The following is an 18,557-nucleotide window of genomic DNA, read 5'->3' on the forward strand; positions in this document are numbered from 1 at the left end:
ATTTGCAAATTTCACGATGGTGGAATTAGAGGATCAACGCGTCTGCTTTAAATTTTGCGAAACTCGCAAAAACCTTTACAGAGACACTCCCAATGATGCAGGAAGCCTATGGTCATGAACGCTTGAGTCCTCCTCAGTGTTATGAATGGTTCACACAGTTTAAAAATGGCTACATGTAAGTTAAAGATGACCCTAGTTCAAGACGCCCTTCGACATCTACTGACAACGCTCATGTCAGGAACTTCAATGGAATTGTGCTGCAGGGGGGCAAGCTGTTTATTGATGGTACTATCGGGACATGTTGTGATGCCTGCAAGAAAATGTGAGAGGGAAATTGCCTGAAATGTGGTGAGAGAATTCATGGCTCTTATCACGATAATACAGCCATACATCCATCCCTGTTGGTGTGTGACTATTGCACAAAAAACGAAGTCATTGCACTGCCTTATCCTGCATACTCTACAGACCTGGTCTCTGCAGACTTTATTTTATTTTCAATATTGACAACCCAGTTGAAAGGACAAAGCTTTGCAATGTCTGACGAGATAGAAGAAAATCTGCAGATTGTACTTTGTGGGATCCAGCAAGTGGCATACCGAAACTGCTTACAAAAGGGAAAACAGCGTCAAGAGTGATGTATCAATTGTGGAGGACAGTATTCTGAAGGAGACCATGCAAAATAAGCAAAAGCTAGACAAAGAAAAATTTTGTGGGAAAAGTTACGGAATTTTTTGAACGGACCTCATATACCGTGATTGTAGCCCACGAATAATGGTGCTAACCACGGGCGTTCATAGTAGGTTATCCAGGGTGGGACAAGACTCTAAAATTTCCATTTTTTATTTTTTATCTACATGAGTAGGTCAGTTTCAAAACTTGTCATACCATAAAAGCTACACTTCAGTGTTCCAAAAACTTCTTGTATTCCAGGAAAGTGATGGTTATCCACTCACTCCTAGAAGTGCATGAGAATTATGCAATGAATAAAAACTATTATCCAGGATGGGTCATCTCGGCAGCGAGTAGCAATCTCCTTTTCATAATGTTGTTGATATTCCTTTCTGGAGTTTCCATTGTTATAGTAATTCAATGAATTCTAAGAGTGCTTGTGATGTGGACCAGTAATATATCAGCCGTAAAAGTAATAAATGTATAAAATGGATGTAAAATGCAACCACTGTAGTATGTAACATGTTTTGTAAATATAATTTTTGTCATACTTACCATTTCAAGATATTTAGGATGAGAGATTACTGTCTTTCCAAAATCTATAGAGCCATATACAACCGACTGCTCTTGTTCACGCTCCAGAATACCTGGAATGATGGACTGAGCTGTCACCCTGTAGCCGCGATAGTCAATCACCACTGTTCCCAATGTGTATAAGCCAGGTAGGTCTACAGCACTGTAGACCCTGACGCCTTGCAAGTCATTTCGCTAAAAAGTAATTGTAAATTTTTTATCAACTGAACATATTTCTTGAAATGAATAGATGCTAAGGAAAATGAATAGATGCTTATATGAGATTATAAATAACACATCAAATTCAGATCGGCAATCTCAGTTTCATTCCTGTTTGATTGGCTGGAATGGGAGACTCATTTTTTGTTTCTTTAAAATATTATATATTCCTAGATTAAGAGCTTACGAAAACTAGAGAAAGAAAAGTTGTAAATTCAGGAATTAGATTTTTAATGAATCCAATACAATCTTGTATAGCTTGCACAAAGTAAATTGGCCCCTGCATACAAACACACTTTCATACAAAATGCTGGGAGATTCCACCTTCGTTTGAAAGGGTCAAGCACCCTCAGTTGACAGACACCTGCTGACCTGCATACTTTGAATGTTCTCATTAGTGTCTCTTTACTTCTTAGCCTAGCACCATAGAGTTCACCCAACACAGATGTGGGGAAGGTTCTTCATACTTAGGCACATGTGATTATATAAAATTCCATTTAATTAATGTCATCAGATGCAGAGGAAGAAATAAAAAGATCTCATTATAAGGAGTACTTGATAGGATTGCAGCAACTACTAGCTATTCCAAACACACAATAAAGAGAGGAGGGGGAACATAGCTACAAGTACATTACTCCAGGAAAAGACACGGAAGAAGAAGAGAATTTTATATTTACATAATATTCACAAACAAGTTGTCAGGGGACTGACACATACCATTCATGCAATACCCTTTATTTTATATTGTCAGACTTGTAGTAACCAACATTGTTGGCTACTGTAATGTGGCAGAATTGATATATACACACTGAATCTAGTGATACCATATCACTTTGTGTCAACCAGAGCTTGTGATATGTCACACAGTGTTTTTACTAGTGATAAATGCCTTTCAGCTTCATTTACGTGCTAGCATTTTCTCCGCAGTTTTGCCCACATATGCATGTGACACATAGATTGAAAACAACATCCCCTTTCCTGCCACGAGCCCCCCCCCCCCCCCCAGTGTCCACATCATACCTATCACCTCCCCCCCATTCTCTCTGTCTATTCATCTTCTCCTCCTCATCCCCCCTTTTGTCCATTTCCTCCATCCCCTCTATCTGACCTCATCCGACTTCCCCCCCCTCCCTCCCTCTCTCTCTCTCTCTCTCTCTCTCTCTCTCTCTCTCTCTGTCTGTCTGTCTGTCTGTCTGTGTAGCCCCTGCAACACAGTTAAGTAAAGCTGACCGGTACTACTCCCACAACATGCCTGTCATGCCGAACAGGTTACACATCCAGAGCTTGAAAATCACTTATGTGCTCCTGATGCACAGGTTGCCGTGCAAAGCAGGTCAATACTATGATAACACAGCACACCTGTCACGCAGGACAGTCTACATCTCCATTTCTTGGCTCTGACATGTAGGCTGCCCTGCAAAGCTGGTTGCTATGGCAGGTTATACTGGTCCCATACAACCTGCCTGTTGTGCAGGGCAGCCTATTTGCGAAGGGTTGGAAAAAATACGGTTTTGTGCATATCTCCAGTGCTATTGGAGCTAGTAGATTATAAACCCCACAGTGCTGATACTTGTGAGATCTGTTGTTTCTGTGTCAAATTTAGTTGAAATCCATCTAGGGGTTTGGGAGGAGCTCCTGGAAAGAAACACACACACACACACACACACACACACACACACACACACACACACTGCTTCATAGCAGTTGCGTTTGTTAAAGTCATAATTCTAACACTCTTGTTAACTGGCACTTAAATAATTTTGAATTGAACAGTTTATACATTCATGACTTCACCAGACTGCAAAACATTTTGCCACTGTCAGTACATAAATGATTCCAGTATTTAGACATCATTAACGTGTGAAGTTAAAGTTCTTATTCCATAGAATCATTTCATCAGTCATGAGTCAAACATGTGAGTAACAGACCTTCACCTCTTTTACCGTGCAATGGCACATTCATAAGGGAACCCACACTACCACTATTCTCTCTACATTGCAGTCTATGCAGAAGCAAGCCAAGTTAATTTGTGCACATTCTACCAATAACCATATTCACACACTACAAAAATGTTTCATTACACATTAAAAATACATTAATTATACCTGACTTATTTAAAATGTCTAGAGTCCCTTTGAACTACTGAAGAAAATAATAAACATCAAATATTTCTTTATATAAAGTGATACATGATTTATATTTTGTTCATGGTATTCAAATGATCTATATAATCTGTTATAAAGTCTTTCTCTATATATCTCTCTCTGCAGCATGGACCTCCAACAGCTCTAATACTACAACATAGTGCAATGGCAATATGTATGTACCCCTTTTTAATGACAATTAGAAGAAAAAGTATTTTATCAAAACTGCCATTTTAGTTTGTTATCAAAGATGCTTTCTATGCACCAACAAAATAAATAGATCACATTATTAGACAGCACAACATATTTACTTGTGACCACGGTCATAAATGTGTACACTAAATTGTTTATGAAAACAAAGTTATAGCTAACAGTGCAATTTTTCAGATTAATGGAGTAAAATATAATTATGTGTTACAAACCATCACTGTTATTTTCACAATTTGTAAAAAAAATTCCAATTAAATATTAAATTTGGACAAATTTCTTGTGCAAGAATGGAAAAAGGCAACTTTAACCAAACACCAGACCTACCGGTGCAACAAAGGCTGCAGCATCTCCTCCTAATTCCTTATAGTGATCTCTGACATCAAATCCAAGTGAGAAGAATATATTGTTCCATATGAACATCTGCATTTTTGCTTCTTCACCAGGATTGATGGCCATTACGTTGCCATCTATAACAGCCATAGCCCCTCGAGTTGCAGCTGCGACAAAGTCACTGTGAACCTGAAACCATAGACCATTGTTCCATTATCTCTCTCCTGTCTCAATATAATATGTACTTCTACCGAAATACCAGCTGTAGAATAGTAAGTATTTTCCTTTGTTAACTCATTTGCATGTATACCTCTGCATTTGGATACATTCCAATAAAAATTCTTTCAACAAATCACACTACAACCAAAGTTAGGGAAAACTTTCCTATTAGGCACCAGAAGACAGATACACAAGAACCAAAATAGAAAATACAGGGTGGAGAAAAATTGTCTCATGAAATTTTAACCCTAGATAGCTGATGCCAGTAGGAACCGAAATTATTAATGTTGTGTAGGCCGACAATGCATCATTTTTAAACTACAGAAACTTTGTGCCACATGCTCCAATTGACCACAGGATTACCCTGTTGCCATTCATCAGTTGATGGGCAGCACTATGGTTGTCAGTTCACACATACAAATGTCCCTCGCCCTGACATGATACGCACACGTGTGTTGTCTAGAGCAGTGGTTCCCAACAGGAAGTCCGCGGACCCCCAGGGGTCTGCGAGCTAGGCCACTTCCTGCATGAGCAGAGCTTTAGCGAACGCTAGCTTCTGCGTCTAGCATCTTCCTAGAGCCAACTGATACATAGAAAACGTGTAAAAAGACTCTTAATTTGGCTTTTTTAGGTACTTAATCCTGTGATATGACAAGGTACCAATCATGCTCGATGAGTGGGGGTCCTCAAGAAAATTTTGTTGGGAACCCCTGGTCTAGAGCACCTGGCAACAGGGCAATCCCATGGCCAATCGGAGCACATAGTGGCAAGTTTCCATAGTTTAAAAATTGTGTGTTGTCAACCTACACAACATTAGTAATTTTGGTTCCTACTGGCATCAGCTATCCAGGGTTAAATTTTGTGACAATTTTTGTCCGCCCTTATATTAGCAAACAGAATCTGGGATCGAATCATTTAGGAAGTAAGGCAAGGCCTTGAGGAAATTGCTGCCATTAGCAAATATATTATGGGGATTTTGCAAACAAACAAGTTCAACATTTTGAAGTAAGTGATTGCCAACAATTTGGAGTTATTTACTATGGATGGTCACCTACTTCAACAGTAAGACTGTGCCACATATTTCTCTAGTAACATCATTTACATACTCTCTGTTTTATGATCAATACTTTGAAACTCTTAACACTGCAGAACCTAAAAAAGCCAAATTAAGAGTCTTTTTACACGTTTTCTATGTGTCAGTTGGCTCTAGGAACAACATTAGTAATTTTGGTTCCTACTGGCATCAGCTATCCAGGGTTAAATTTTGTGACAACATAGACATAGACATACAATTGAACATAGTACAGGTTGTCAGTGAGTAGGTTCAAATAGACATAGGCTGCAGTACTTTTTAAAACAAGTTATATTACTAGGAAGCAACCATGTGAATTCTCACAGTGAAAATTCAGATTTTCCTATTCAGTCTCACTGTGAGCCAAATTTATGAAAATATTAATACTACATAAAAATAAGGTAATTAATGGATTTTCAGCTGCTTAGTCTCTCTCTGACAATTCAGTACATGCCAGACCTACCAACGAACAGTAATACCTACAATTTGATGACAGTTGTCTTCTTTTCCACACCTGCTGCAACTTCAGTCCTGTCACTGGGAAGACATCCCTCATCAAAGTAATACACAGAACTGTAACCTTGCTACCTATGTCACTACATATGCAACTATGATTCCTCTTTATGTATTAATGCCCAGAAGGTTTAGATGCAGTTCCACATGCAGCCCATGTGTTCATAGTACAGAAAACCATTTAATAATGTTTCTCATTTTATTTGTTAAAGACATCAAAACAAAAAATATTCACTCAGCTGTGAATCTAGATCAAAGTTTTTTTCATATCGTGTATTCTACCTATGAACAAAATCTTAATATTTCTTATAAACTTTGTCACATCTATAAAGCAAAGCTTCACTTCATTGAGAAATACCTTACAGATAACCCAACTAAATTGAACTGAATTACAGAACATTAAAGAAACAGGTTCATCTTAATAATTCTGGAAATGAAAGTCTTGGTTGGAAAATACTGATGAAAATTATTTACAGAAGAATGGAGAAATTGGCAGGTTAACTCCAGAAAAATTAGTTTGGGTTCCAGAGAAATACAAGCACATGAGAGATCCTATAACTTATCTTAGAAGCAAGGCTGAAGGACGGCAAACCAACATTTATTGTTTACAGCATCTGTAGATTTCGAGAACGCTTTTGAAAATGACAAATTGAATACATCCTTTGAAATTCTGAAGATAGCAGGGACGAAAGACAGGGTGCAAATGTTATCTACAACTTGTGCAAAAGTCCGATTTAAGTTATTCAACCATCATTCAATCTGTACATGGAACACATTATGAAGGAAACCAAGGAGAAATTCAGAGAGGTAACCAAATTTCAGGTGGCAGAAATAAAAACTTACTAAGAGCATTTTAATTCTGCCAGACTTTGAAGAATAGTGGACAGAAATGTGTTGGTGGGGGAGATAGTCTTCAGAGTCGTACAGGGAGATCATGGTTAGGTTGTCAGTGAGTAGGTTCAAATAGACATAGGCTGCAGTACTTACGCAGAGTTTAAGAGGCTGCTGTCACAGGGTAGGCTAGTGTGAAGGGCTGCATCAAACAAATGTTTGGACTGACCACAACAAAACACACCCTTTCTCAAAAGGAAACAAACAATGGAATGGCCAGTATGGAATAACAACAATATTATGAAAAGAGTGCTATTCTTTTAAGCTTTTGACCGAAAGGCCTCGTCCTGAATTAGAAAATGTTCACACTAGCATGTGTTTAACAAGAGGTCCTGTTGATTGAAAGCTTAAGCGAACAGCTGTCTCTTCATTGTGTCTGTCTGCAACTCAAAATCTCATCTATATGGAGAAAAGTAATCTATCCCTTTCACAATATTGTCACCATCTCTAAATATCATATCAGAACACAAGAAGATCTGGAACTACATTTTATTTGTATACAGAAAGGGGAAACCATTTCTCCTCTGCTTGCCTCCCCTCTCAGAATTCAGAAGCAGAACACACGAGGGAGAACACAAATCATGAGTGGAATGAGGCCATCATTTTGGATTGAAAGAGCTTTTAATGTCTTCAACCATGACATTTGAAATTTCAAAAGCAAACATAAAAAAAGGGAAAGGCTAGACAGCAATTAATTCACTTGTAGTGAACACTGATTTGCTCATCAGTTTTATTTAAATCTATAGAGAAAATTTATGTACCACTAAATTACAGATATCCTTTCACTGTTGTTGCAATAACAAACAGAAAAAAATGAATAAAACTACTGTAGCAATAAAGAGAAATTGGGAAGTACAATCATATCACTTTAAAACCTTGGGAAATGTATGTACATTTTAAATGTTTTTTAGTTATAAAGTACTATAACATGCAACTTATAATTCTTTTGAAACAAAATTTCTTTCTCAAAATTACTTGTTTCTTAATAAATCTTGCTATTTTTCAGTACACACACTTCCTGAATTTTCTTGCCTTGAATATGGCCCGTTCTCTTAGCAGCCTCTCTGGCAGATTTTTTCTAGGCAATTCCCTCGTAGTCTGTAACTCCTCATTCCAGTCTCTTGTCTGCCCAGGAATATGTTCCTCATATCCCAGCTTTGATGAAAATGCTGTCAGTCAAAAGCAGAGAATTACATAAGGAAAAGCATCAGTTCTTCATAACAACACGTTTTAATTATCACTATATCTTTTGTGCTAAAAAAACTTAAAAAGTGCGAACAAAATTTTAATATTATTTTCCAGAGAGAAATTGAACATCCATCACTAGACTATAAAAAAAAATTGAGCGTAAAGCATATTTTTACATTCGCAAGCATAAGGATTCTTTTCTTTTAAAAAATGGAAGTAGTCTCCTTTTTTCCTTGCATGAATAGCTTTAACAGAAAGGTAAAAATTTCTATTTTTTGAAAATTACAAACAAAATCAAAACCGTCTTGCCACTGTAAATATTGGACACCAAGTAATAAAATAATTTACTTCCTGCATTAAAGCGTTCGACACAGCAGGCTACTGGACAGGATGTATGAACTATATGGTACATAAAATTTTGAGTCAGGTTCCCGATACCAAATCAAAGGAGAAACTGCCATATAAATAATTTATAATGCTTCATTTTCAAGTTGTTATTGAAAGAACATTCTAGGCAATACTGTCAATAGAAGTTGATTGCGAGATGATGATACAACAGCAAAGATTTGTTTTTATATTAGTGGTATGAGCACATTGGTGGCTAGTCAGCCTCCAATATTAGATTTGGTCCCCCATACACAATTAACAGACAATGTCTCCAGAAACTTTATTGGAACCATCATTCCAGGTATTCCACAGAATGCACACTGACCTCTGACAGCATTAGTTACATGGTCAGATTCACACTGATTGGTATTTACCAAATGAATGTGTGAGTAAATGAGGATCAGTTATCAATTCCATGGCCTGCAAGTTTACTCTCCTGAGACTGAAATGCAATGGATACACTGCAGGGACTACTGAAGTATGCAAGGAAATGAGTGAAACTACTAAGCATATCTTGAGAGAGTCTTAAATGTGTATGAACCAAGAAGCAAATCATGTCTGAAAGTAAAAAGGTACCTTTTGAACATTTTCTGTGTGTTCCAATTAGTTGTGATACTGTAAATAATTCATTTTAATAGAAAATGCTCTTGTATAATGTACTTAAGTGCAAATCGAACAATGCAGCATACTGGGTGGACATATTACTGCACAATATTCTGCCTTATTTGATGCGAGGAACCTGACCCAAAATTTATCCAAGTATTTTTTATATCCCCTGTATAGGCAACTTTAGAACTTGCTCTACTGTATATTATAAATAACCCATTCTTCTATCACAATATCTGTAAAGATAATGACTGCAACAACATATAAATCTGCAATATTTCTGAACTGAGAGTTTCGTGTGGGAGGAATGACTCTAGTATTGCTATGGAAGATATTCAGAAGAGGCTGTACGATATTCCTGTATTCACCCAGGAATTTTCTAAACAACTTTCTGCAAAACCACTACATGGTCCACAAAAACTGCAACTATTCATACAGCATTTTTTGTACATGCTTCATGTCACCCATTAATCCACAATGATACACTTTCCATCATCTAAAGTGCCTTCCACTAAGAGCTGTCAATTTTTTTATGTATTTAGAATGATTCCTTCACTGAAGTGCAGTGTGCACTGTTGTGAAAGTTCTTGACAGACTCAAATGTGGACCCATACTCTTGCCTTCTGCAAGCAAGGCTCTTACTAACCTGCCATCTATCCCTGCCACTCTTATTTTGTCACAATTTTTCATAAGCTCTCCCGCATACCTTTCTTGGGAAAAAGGATATTGCCAGAAATCTCCCGTCCTTAGACTGGAGTTTGTTTCTAAACTGGAATGAATAATATGGCATTTTTCTAATATTTATGTCTCTACCTCTTTCCCTCTCCTAGGATCAGAATGCCACATGTAGGTGTGTAACAGCTAATTAAAGACAGCAACTTGTGTGATTCCAACCATCACATGGTCAGATTAACAGCAATAACTGATGTCTAATAGGACACCTGTTTTCAAGCAGTATGCTAAACTGAAAAAAAAACTGATATTGCTTCGAAATCCAAGTTTCCAAAACAGAAGAGATTAAAACTTAATAATAATAATAAAATAATAATACTGTAAAATAAAATTGAATGTTTTAATTATCAAGAAGTTATTTAAAACAATATTCTTAATTTGTATTTATATGACAATAGCCCAAATATTCTGATAGTGAAGAAAGTCCTACTAGAGGCATACATGTTGTAGATGCAAGACTATGGCATCCACATCCATCTGTATGGTCTCGGCAGTTTCATTGCACAGCTGCTAGAAGTAGCATAACTGGTCCATTTGTGCATGTGGGATAGTGGTGAATACTCCTGTGTGTGTGTGTGTGTGTGTGTGTGTGTGTGTGTGTGTGTGTGTGTGTGTGTGTGTGTGTGTCTACACTGTTATAGTTGGACTGTGACAATCAAGGGTTTGCCAGGCATTTGGGAATGTGCAGGTAGGTTCTGCATAACAAAATTTAAGAAAGTGTGCCAACAAGCAAAGTGGTTCATTATCTTTTTTTATTAAAGAAAGAAAATTATAATAATAACAGTGTGTACCAGGTTAGCTGGTGAAGTAGTTATTTCTTAATCAACTACCTCAAACTGGAATAAAGGACAAACTGATAAATATGTAGTTCTGTTGATTATTTCATGTTCACATTTGCTGAAAATTTGTTGTACAAGATAATTATTGTTGAGCTGAATAGGCTTTTGAATCAGATAATGTAACTGCAACATCTGGTATTATCAAAGCAGCTGATTGGGCTATTCAACTAAACAAATGAACCACTTTCAGATCTCTTTCACTAATTGGTGATTATTTCACTTCCATCATATTTGAGTTATACTATCCAGAGTCAACTTCAATGTGTGTTCCCTCAATATTTCCCATAACAAAACTGAAAACTGATGTCTTGACAAATGGCACATATTGCTGGAATAATATTTGGGGATACTCAGTAAACAAAGGATCAAATAAGTAAGAAGGGCAGGCCTAGTAGACATCTTTGGGTAATACAGGAGATAAGAAATGAGAATATATTATAAAAGTGCAGAAAATGAAGCAAGAGAGCACAAATGGAAAACCAGTCCTAAGCACAGAAGGTAAAGCTGAAAGGTGGAAAGTGGAAAGAGTACATAGGGCGTCTATACAAGGCAGATTTACTTTAGGGCAGTATTATAGAAATTGAAGAGGAAACAGATGATAAGCTGGGAGATATGACACTGCAAGAAGAATTTGACAGAAGAGTCAAAACAAGCCCTGGGAGTATATAATTTCCTGTTAGAACTACTGATAGCCTTGGGAGAGCCAGCCATGACAAAACTCTCCCACCTGGTGAGCAAAATGTATGAAACAAGCATAACAACCTCAGACTTTAAAAAGAATATAATAATTCCAGTTCCAAAGAAAGCAGGTGCTGGAAGGTGTGAATGTTACCAAATTGTTAGTTTAATAAGTCATGGTTGCAAAATACTAACAAATTCTGTACAGAAGAATGGAGAAACTGGCAGGAGCCAACCTCGGGGAATATCAGTTTGGGTTCTGGAGAAATGTAGGAACATGAGAGGCAATTCTGACATTAACACTTATTGTAGAAAACAGTTGAAGGATTTGTCAATTTTGACTAGAGTGCTCTCTTTGAAATTCTGAGGGTAGAGGGTGTAAAACACAGGGAGCAAAAGGCTATTTACAACTTGTACAGAAACCAGACAGCAGTAATAAGAGTTAAGGGGCAGTGGTTGAGAAGGGAGTGAAATAGGATTGTAGCCCATTACCCTATGTTACTCAATCTGTACATTGAGCAAGCAGTAAAGGAAACAAAATATAAATTTGGAGTAGGAATTAAAATCCAGAGAGAAGAAATAAAAACTTTGATGTTGGCCGTTGACATTGTAATTCTCTACAAGAGAACAAAGAATTTGGAAGGGCAATTTAACAGAATAGGACAGGGTCTTAAAAGGACGATATAAGATGAACATCAATAAAAGCGAAACAAGGATAGTGGAATGTAGCCAAATTAAAAAAGTTAATGCTGAGGAAATTAGATTAGGAAATGTGACGCTAAAAGTGTTGGACGAGTTTTGCTATTTGGGCAGCCAAGTAACTGACGAGGGAGTAAGTAGAGGGGATATAAAATGTAGATTGGCAAGGACGACAAAAGCTTTTCTGAAGAAGAGAAATTTGTTATCATTGAGTATAGATTTAAGCATCAGGAAGAATTTCTGAAAATATTTGTTGGAATTTAGCCCTGTCTGCGAGGGAAACATGGACAATAAACAGTTTAGACAAAAAGAATGTAGAAGCTTTTGAATGTTGCTACATAAGAATGCGGAAGATTTGGTGGGTAAATCACATAACTGATGAGGCAGTATTGAATAGAATTAGGGAGCAAAGAAATTTGTGGCACAATCTGACTGGAAGAGGGGATTGATCGGTAGGACATATTCTGAGACATCATCAAGAGATCACAAATTTACTACTGGAGGTGTGTGTGTGTGTGTGTGTGTGTGTGTGTGTGTGTGTGTGTGTGTGTGTGTGTGTGACGGGGGGGGGGGGGGGGGGGAGAGGGTAAAATCATAAAGAGAGACCGAGAGATGAGTACTCTAAGCATATTCAGAGGGATGTAGATTGCAGTAGTTACTCAGAGATGAACAGTCTTGCACAGGATAGAGTAGCATGGGGAGCTTCATCAAACCAGTCTTCAGACTGAAGACCACAAGGAGACAACTTATTGACCGCTCCTTGTATTATCTCAAATACTATATATTTTCTGGAAAGTAAAAGCGAAATTCCTCCATTCAGCAAAATATGAGACTGGTATACTTTCTCTTACTATTAGACAACTTATTCCTGTTCTTTTAAAAATTCTGAGTGCATGCTTAATTAGTGACAATGCCCAATTTAGTTTTATGTCAGAGAAATGTGAACTCACTATCCTCTGCTCTGATAGCATCAATTGTGTGTTCCAGTTGAGGTGCTCCCCATGTGTACACTTGGTATGGTGTGGCTACACGTTCAAATGGGTGTCGCTGTGTGCGCTTTTTCTGCAATACTGAGAAATTCCTCTTAAAAGCAGGGCTTATCTGGTTCAGTAGCTCTATTAATGAGTGACACAGATGGCTTGGGCTTGCTGGTTTAGGATTGAATTCATCCTCTGTAGACCTGGAACAGAAAAATAATGAAAAAATATATTGGAAAGGAGCATTTAAAAGTGAAGACAGGGAAAATTTGAAATTCAGAAGGGAAAATTTGAAATTCTCCGAGACATAATACCACTGCTTACAATTACAGCAAGAAAAATTGATGAGACGTACATGGCACATCGAAAATGTAAGATTCCCTATTTTTTAAACAAAGACGACACCCTTACATTAAAAACTTTATTAGCAACAGGTATAGCAATGTTTGAACTAATTTTCAACAGTCACCAAAAGAATTGCGACAACTGTTATTGTGGAGTCAACTTTTATGAATCTGTGAGACAGAAGTCTCCCGCCCATGAATGGAACCACCATGTGACAGCCGCTTCCACATCATTTCACAGTAACGGTCAGCGTTCACTGTTTCACCTCTGAGCAGAATGCCTTTCCTGTCCCAGAACACTGTGCGTATCATTTTCCCCACTGACACAGTGTGTGTGAATTTAGCCTTTCAATGTACTTTGTTTTGTGCTCAGGTGACAGGCTTTCTTTCCACCCATCTGGCACACAATTTCTTAAACAGTAGGTGCTTAGTGACAATTTCATGCAACAAGAATCTTGTTACCTGCAGAAAATGGCTGTTGAGTTCTCTAATCATGAAGCAACAGTTCTCCTGGATGCACGGCTGCACCAGCTCAACCAAGTGATCATTGATGAGGGACAGTCGCCCACTATGCTCTTCATCATGGACTGTTTGATGACAGCCAGAAAAAGCATGCACCAGTGACCCACCATCTGTTTGCTCATTATGATCTGCCCATAGACCTAACAGAGCTGACAATGAATTCCAATAGGCACTACATCTTGTGCATTAAGGAACTGCATCACTGACCGAACCTCACAGGTAGTGAGAGAAAGAATAAAATGCGACTTCAGGGCATTGCTGCCAAGGAGCTGGCATCAGGCAGAACCTATCTGGCCAGCATTCGATTGTCACGTCATTGATGGGTCACGCATGCACAATTTCCCCAGGTAAATACATCTACTTTACTGGAAACAACATCAGGAAACTTATTTTGTGAATGTGCCTCCTATTCATGTAGGGTGCATGCCATTACAAATAGTGTGTACCAGTTTCTAATGACATCACAGCCGCCTTTTAACTTGGGGCTAATTTTTCACTTTAAGCTGCAAATTTTTTAACTTAAATATCTCTATTGTGTCAGTTTATGTCAAATAATGGTACTTTAATGGGAAAGTTGGTGTTGGTTAAATAGCTGTGGACCCATGGTCTACGGGTAGCATCTTTGTTTAGTAAACAAAGCATCCTCAATCCCAGGTTCAAAACCCGCCACTGCTTAAACTTTAATTAATAATCAGAATTGGCAGCCAAAGACTTCCGGCACAAGAATCACCCTCATTCTGCCAACAGCCTTGTCAAAGAGGGTGAAGGAGTGGACAGAGGTTCAGGGTACACACTCCCTCTTGGGGTGGGAAACTGCATCTAAAGGCAGAAGAATCAGCAATGATTAATGGCATGAGGGTCCAGAAGGCAATGGAAACCACTGCATAAAATACACGTAAAGTGTATACACAGGACATGGGGCCTGTAATTGAAAAAAAGTGTCATGATGATCTCTCCAATGGCAAAATATTCCAGAATAGTCCCCCATTTGGATCTCTGGGAGGGTCACTGCCAACGGGGAGGTAACGATGAGAGAAAGACTGAATACCCAATGAAGGGATAACGTTCTATGAGTTGGGGCATGGAATGTCAGGAGAGGGAAGCTCAATCTAGACAGTAGGGGTCAGTGAAGTGAAATGGAAACAAGACGGGGATTTTTGGTCAGACGAGTGTAGGGTAATACCAAAAGCAGCACGGAAAATGGTATAACAGGAGCAGGATTCATTATGAATAGGAATGTAGGGCAGAGAGAGAGAGAGAGAGAGAGAGAGAGAGAGAGAGAGAGAGAGAGAGAGAGAGAGAGAGAGTGTTACAGTGAATAGTTCAGTGATAGGGTTGTTCTTATCAGAATCAACAGCACACCACCACTGACAGCAATAGTTCAGGTGTATGTGCCGACATTGCAAGCTGAAGATGAAGAGAGCAGATTACCATGGTTGGCTGACCATGAGAATAAAAGAAGAAGACAGCCACTCTGCAACACACAAAAACCTCCACGCTAAAAGCACTAGGGTGGAGGACACGTAAGGACAAAGGACATGCGCTAAAACTTAGATCAAAAGATAAAATCCACCCTCTCTAATGAAATGTAAAACTTAAGCTGCTGCTGTGGCATTGTTGCCCAAAACTGAAGGGAGGGTGCTGGGAAAGTTTAAAGTCCACCACAGAGTGGCTAGAAGTGGGGAGTTCAGCAAGAGGTGGACGACCATAATTTGTGAGCCACAGCGACACCGAGGTGGGTCCTCACGACAGAGGGCACATATGGCCAATGCAGAGCTGGCAGAGGACAACTGATTTCCTGTGAGAGAACCACATGGAGGACTTCCAAACATCTGTAGTCTCCTTAATGACACGCAGTTTGTTGTGCATACCGTTATGCCAATCCGTCTAAAAACCCTGCGGCATAAGACAGAACACAGGTCAGTTTCAGAGATGGCCACCTCCAGAAGCGATTTCCACGTAGCCTGTTTGGCCAGCCTGTTGGCAGGTTCGTTGCCTGGGATTCTGATGTGTCCTGGGGTCACACAAACACCACTGAACAATGCGACCGTTCCAGGGCATAGATAGACTCCTGAATGGACACTACCAAATGATGGCGAGGGTTGCACTGGTCGATAGCAATGGAGTCAGTACATAGGAGAAATGACTCGCCAGGGCATGAGCGGATGTGCTCAAGAGAACAAGATAAGGCTGCCAGCTCTGCAGTGAAAACACTGCAGCCATCTGGCAAGGAGTGCTGTTCAATATGTCCTCCATGAACATGCACAAACTCTATGTGACCATCAACTATTGAGCCATCAGTGTAAACCATTTCACGGCCCCAGTACATGTCAAGAATCGAGAGGAAGTGATAGAGGAGAGCCGGTTAACAGAGTCCTTAGGGCCATTCAGAAGGTCCAGAAGAATCTGCGGCCTAGGTGTACACTATGCAGGTGTACATGAATGGACCTCGAAGAGAGGTGGTAACGGGAAGGACTCCTGTTCAGACAAAAGGGATCGGACATGAACCGCAATCGTTAGCCCTGACCTGGGCCACTGATGCAGGAGATTAACCGCGATGGTTGGGAGAAGGGTATGGTAATTTGGATGTGCAGGAGAACTATGAATGTGTGCAATGTAACTGACAAGCAGTTGTGCACACCCAGCTTTCAATGGAGGGACTCCGGCCTCCACCAGGACGCTAGTCACCGGACTCATTCTGAAATGAACGCCACAGTGGTGCACAGGGTTGAGTAAAAGCAATGCTGAGGGTGCTACCGAACCGTAATCCAGACTCCCACAGTCAAGGTGGGATTGAACAAGGGCTCTGTAGAACTGCAGCAGCATAGAGCGATCTGCACCCCAATTGTCATTGCTCAGGCAATGGAGGGGATTGAGGTGCTGCCAGCACTTCCGCTTAAGCTGACGAAGGTGAAGTGGCCAAGTCAATCGGGCATCGAAAACCAGTTCCAAGAATCAATACATCTCCACTACAGTCAGTGGATCGTCATTAAGATAAATTTCTGATTCCGGATGAACGGTACAACACCAACAGAAATGCACAACACGACTTTGTGGCTAAAAACTGGAAGCCGTGAGCTACAGCCCATGACCGCACCTTGTGGATGGCTCCCGGTAGGTGCCACTCGGCAATACCAGTACTTGAGGAGCAGTACGAAATGCAGAATTCATCGTATACAGAGAAGGTGAGGCCGACGACACTACAGCAATAGAGACACACACAATACGGAGCCCTGCAGAACGCCGTTCTCCTGAATACGGGGGGAACTATGGGAGGCACCAACTTGGGGACATAGAAAGTACGCAGCGACAGGAAGTTCTGAATAAAAATCGGGAGCAGTCCCCAGTCTTACAATGTGGCAATGGTACGACATGGACAGGTCGTGTCGTATGCTTTACGTAAGTCAAAAAAGACGGCAACCAGACGTTGGCATCTGGAAAAGGCTGTTCGGATGGCAGACTCAAGGGACACAAGATTATCAGTGGTAGAGCGACCCTGGCAGAAGCTGCCGTGACATGGAGCCAGTAGGCCATGTGACTCCAGAACCCAACCCAACTGCCAACACACCATACATTCCAGCAGCTTACAAAGGAAGTTTGTGAGGCTGATGGGTGGGTAGCTATCCACATCACGCGGGTTTTGACTGGCTTTTAGCACCAGAATGATGGTGCTCTCCTGCAACTGCGATGGAAAGACGCCACCGCACCAGATCTGGATGAAGATGAGGAAATATTGCTTTTAGTGAGACGAAAGATGTTTGATCATCTGACTGTGGACCCGATCCGGCCCAGGAGCTGTGTTGGGGCAATGTGCAAGGGCACTGAGGCTCCTACTCTGTAAATGGGGCATTATAGGATTCACTGTGGCATGTAGTGAACAAGAGGACTTTCCTATCCATCTACCATCTGAGGGTTCAAAAGGCTGGGTGGTTGGGGGGGGGGGGGGGGCAGTTCTCCAACACAGAGGATTGAGCACAGTGCTCAGCAAAGTACTTGGCAATCGTGTTTGTGTCGGTAGATGACATGCCATTGATGTTTATGCCAGGGACACCTGTTGGGTTCTGGTACCCAAAAAGACGTCTGATCTTCATCCAGACTTGGGAATGTGATGATGGCAACCAACGGTCGACATGTACTTCTCCGGTTTCCATCTTTTTATAAGATGGCAAACGCAGGCACAGAGCCGCTTAAAGGTTATTAGGTGCTCTAGGGAAGGGTGCTGCTTATGTCATTATGTCACTGTAGAGCTCGCCGATTCTCTTTAATTGCCTCAGCGACTTCCGTCCACCACCAAGGGACTGTCTTTCGCCAGGGGCACCCTAAAGAACAAGGGATCGCGTTTTCCGCAACAGAAAATCATTGTAGCTACCTGCTGAATGACAACATCAATGGCACCATGTGGAGGAGATTCAGCAGTGACAGCAGAGGTGAAGGCTTCCCAATCTGCCTTGTTTAAAGTCCATCTGGGTAAGCATCCATGGGCATGACACGGGAGGGGGGGGGGGGGTAGGAATATGGGGAAGTGGTCACTACCACACAGCTTGTCATGTGCTCTCCAGTGGATAGATGGGAGAAGGCCAGGACTGCAAACAGAGATCCATGGCTGAATATGTGCAATGTGCCACACTAAAATGTGTGGGGGCACCTGTATGTAAGAGGCAGAGGTTGAGGTTGAGTTGCGACAGTAAATTTTCGACCTCCCTACCTCAGCCAGTAAGCATGGCGCCACCCCACAAGGGGTTATG

General features: G+C 40.3%; 1 protein-coding gene across 1 annotated transcript in view; it reads right to left on the minus strand.

The window, feature by feature from the left end:
* LOC126190416 (clustered mitochondria protein homolog) overlaps positions 1-18,557 on the minus strand; it is a 352,064-nt gene that overhangs the window by 59,335 nt on the left and 274,172 nt on the right. Inside the window, 4 exon segments of the mRNA XM_049931019.1 lie at positions 1,225-1,437; positions 4,140-4,334; positions 7,873-8,009; positions 12,920-13,149. Of these exon segments, the coding sequence (XP_049786976.1) occupies positions 1,225-1,437; positions 4,140-4,334; positions 7,873-8,009; positions 12,920-13,149 (775 nt within the window).

Source organism: Schistocerca cancellata, chromosome 1 (genome assembly GCF_023864275.1).
Source record: "Schistocerca cancellata isolate TAMUIC-IGC-003103 chromosome 1, iqSchCanc2.1, whole genome shotgun sequence".
Taxonomy (NCBI): Eukaryota; Metazoa; Arthropoda; class Insecta; order Orthoptera; family Acrididae; genus Schistocerca; species Schistocerca cancellata.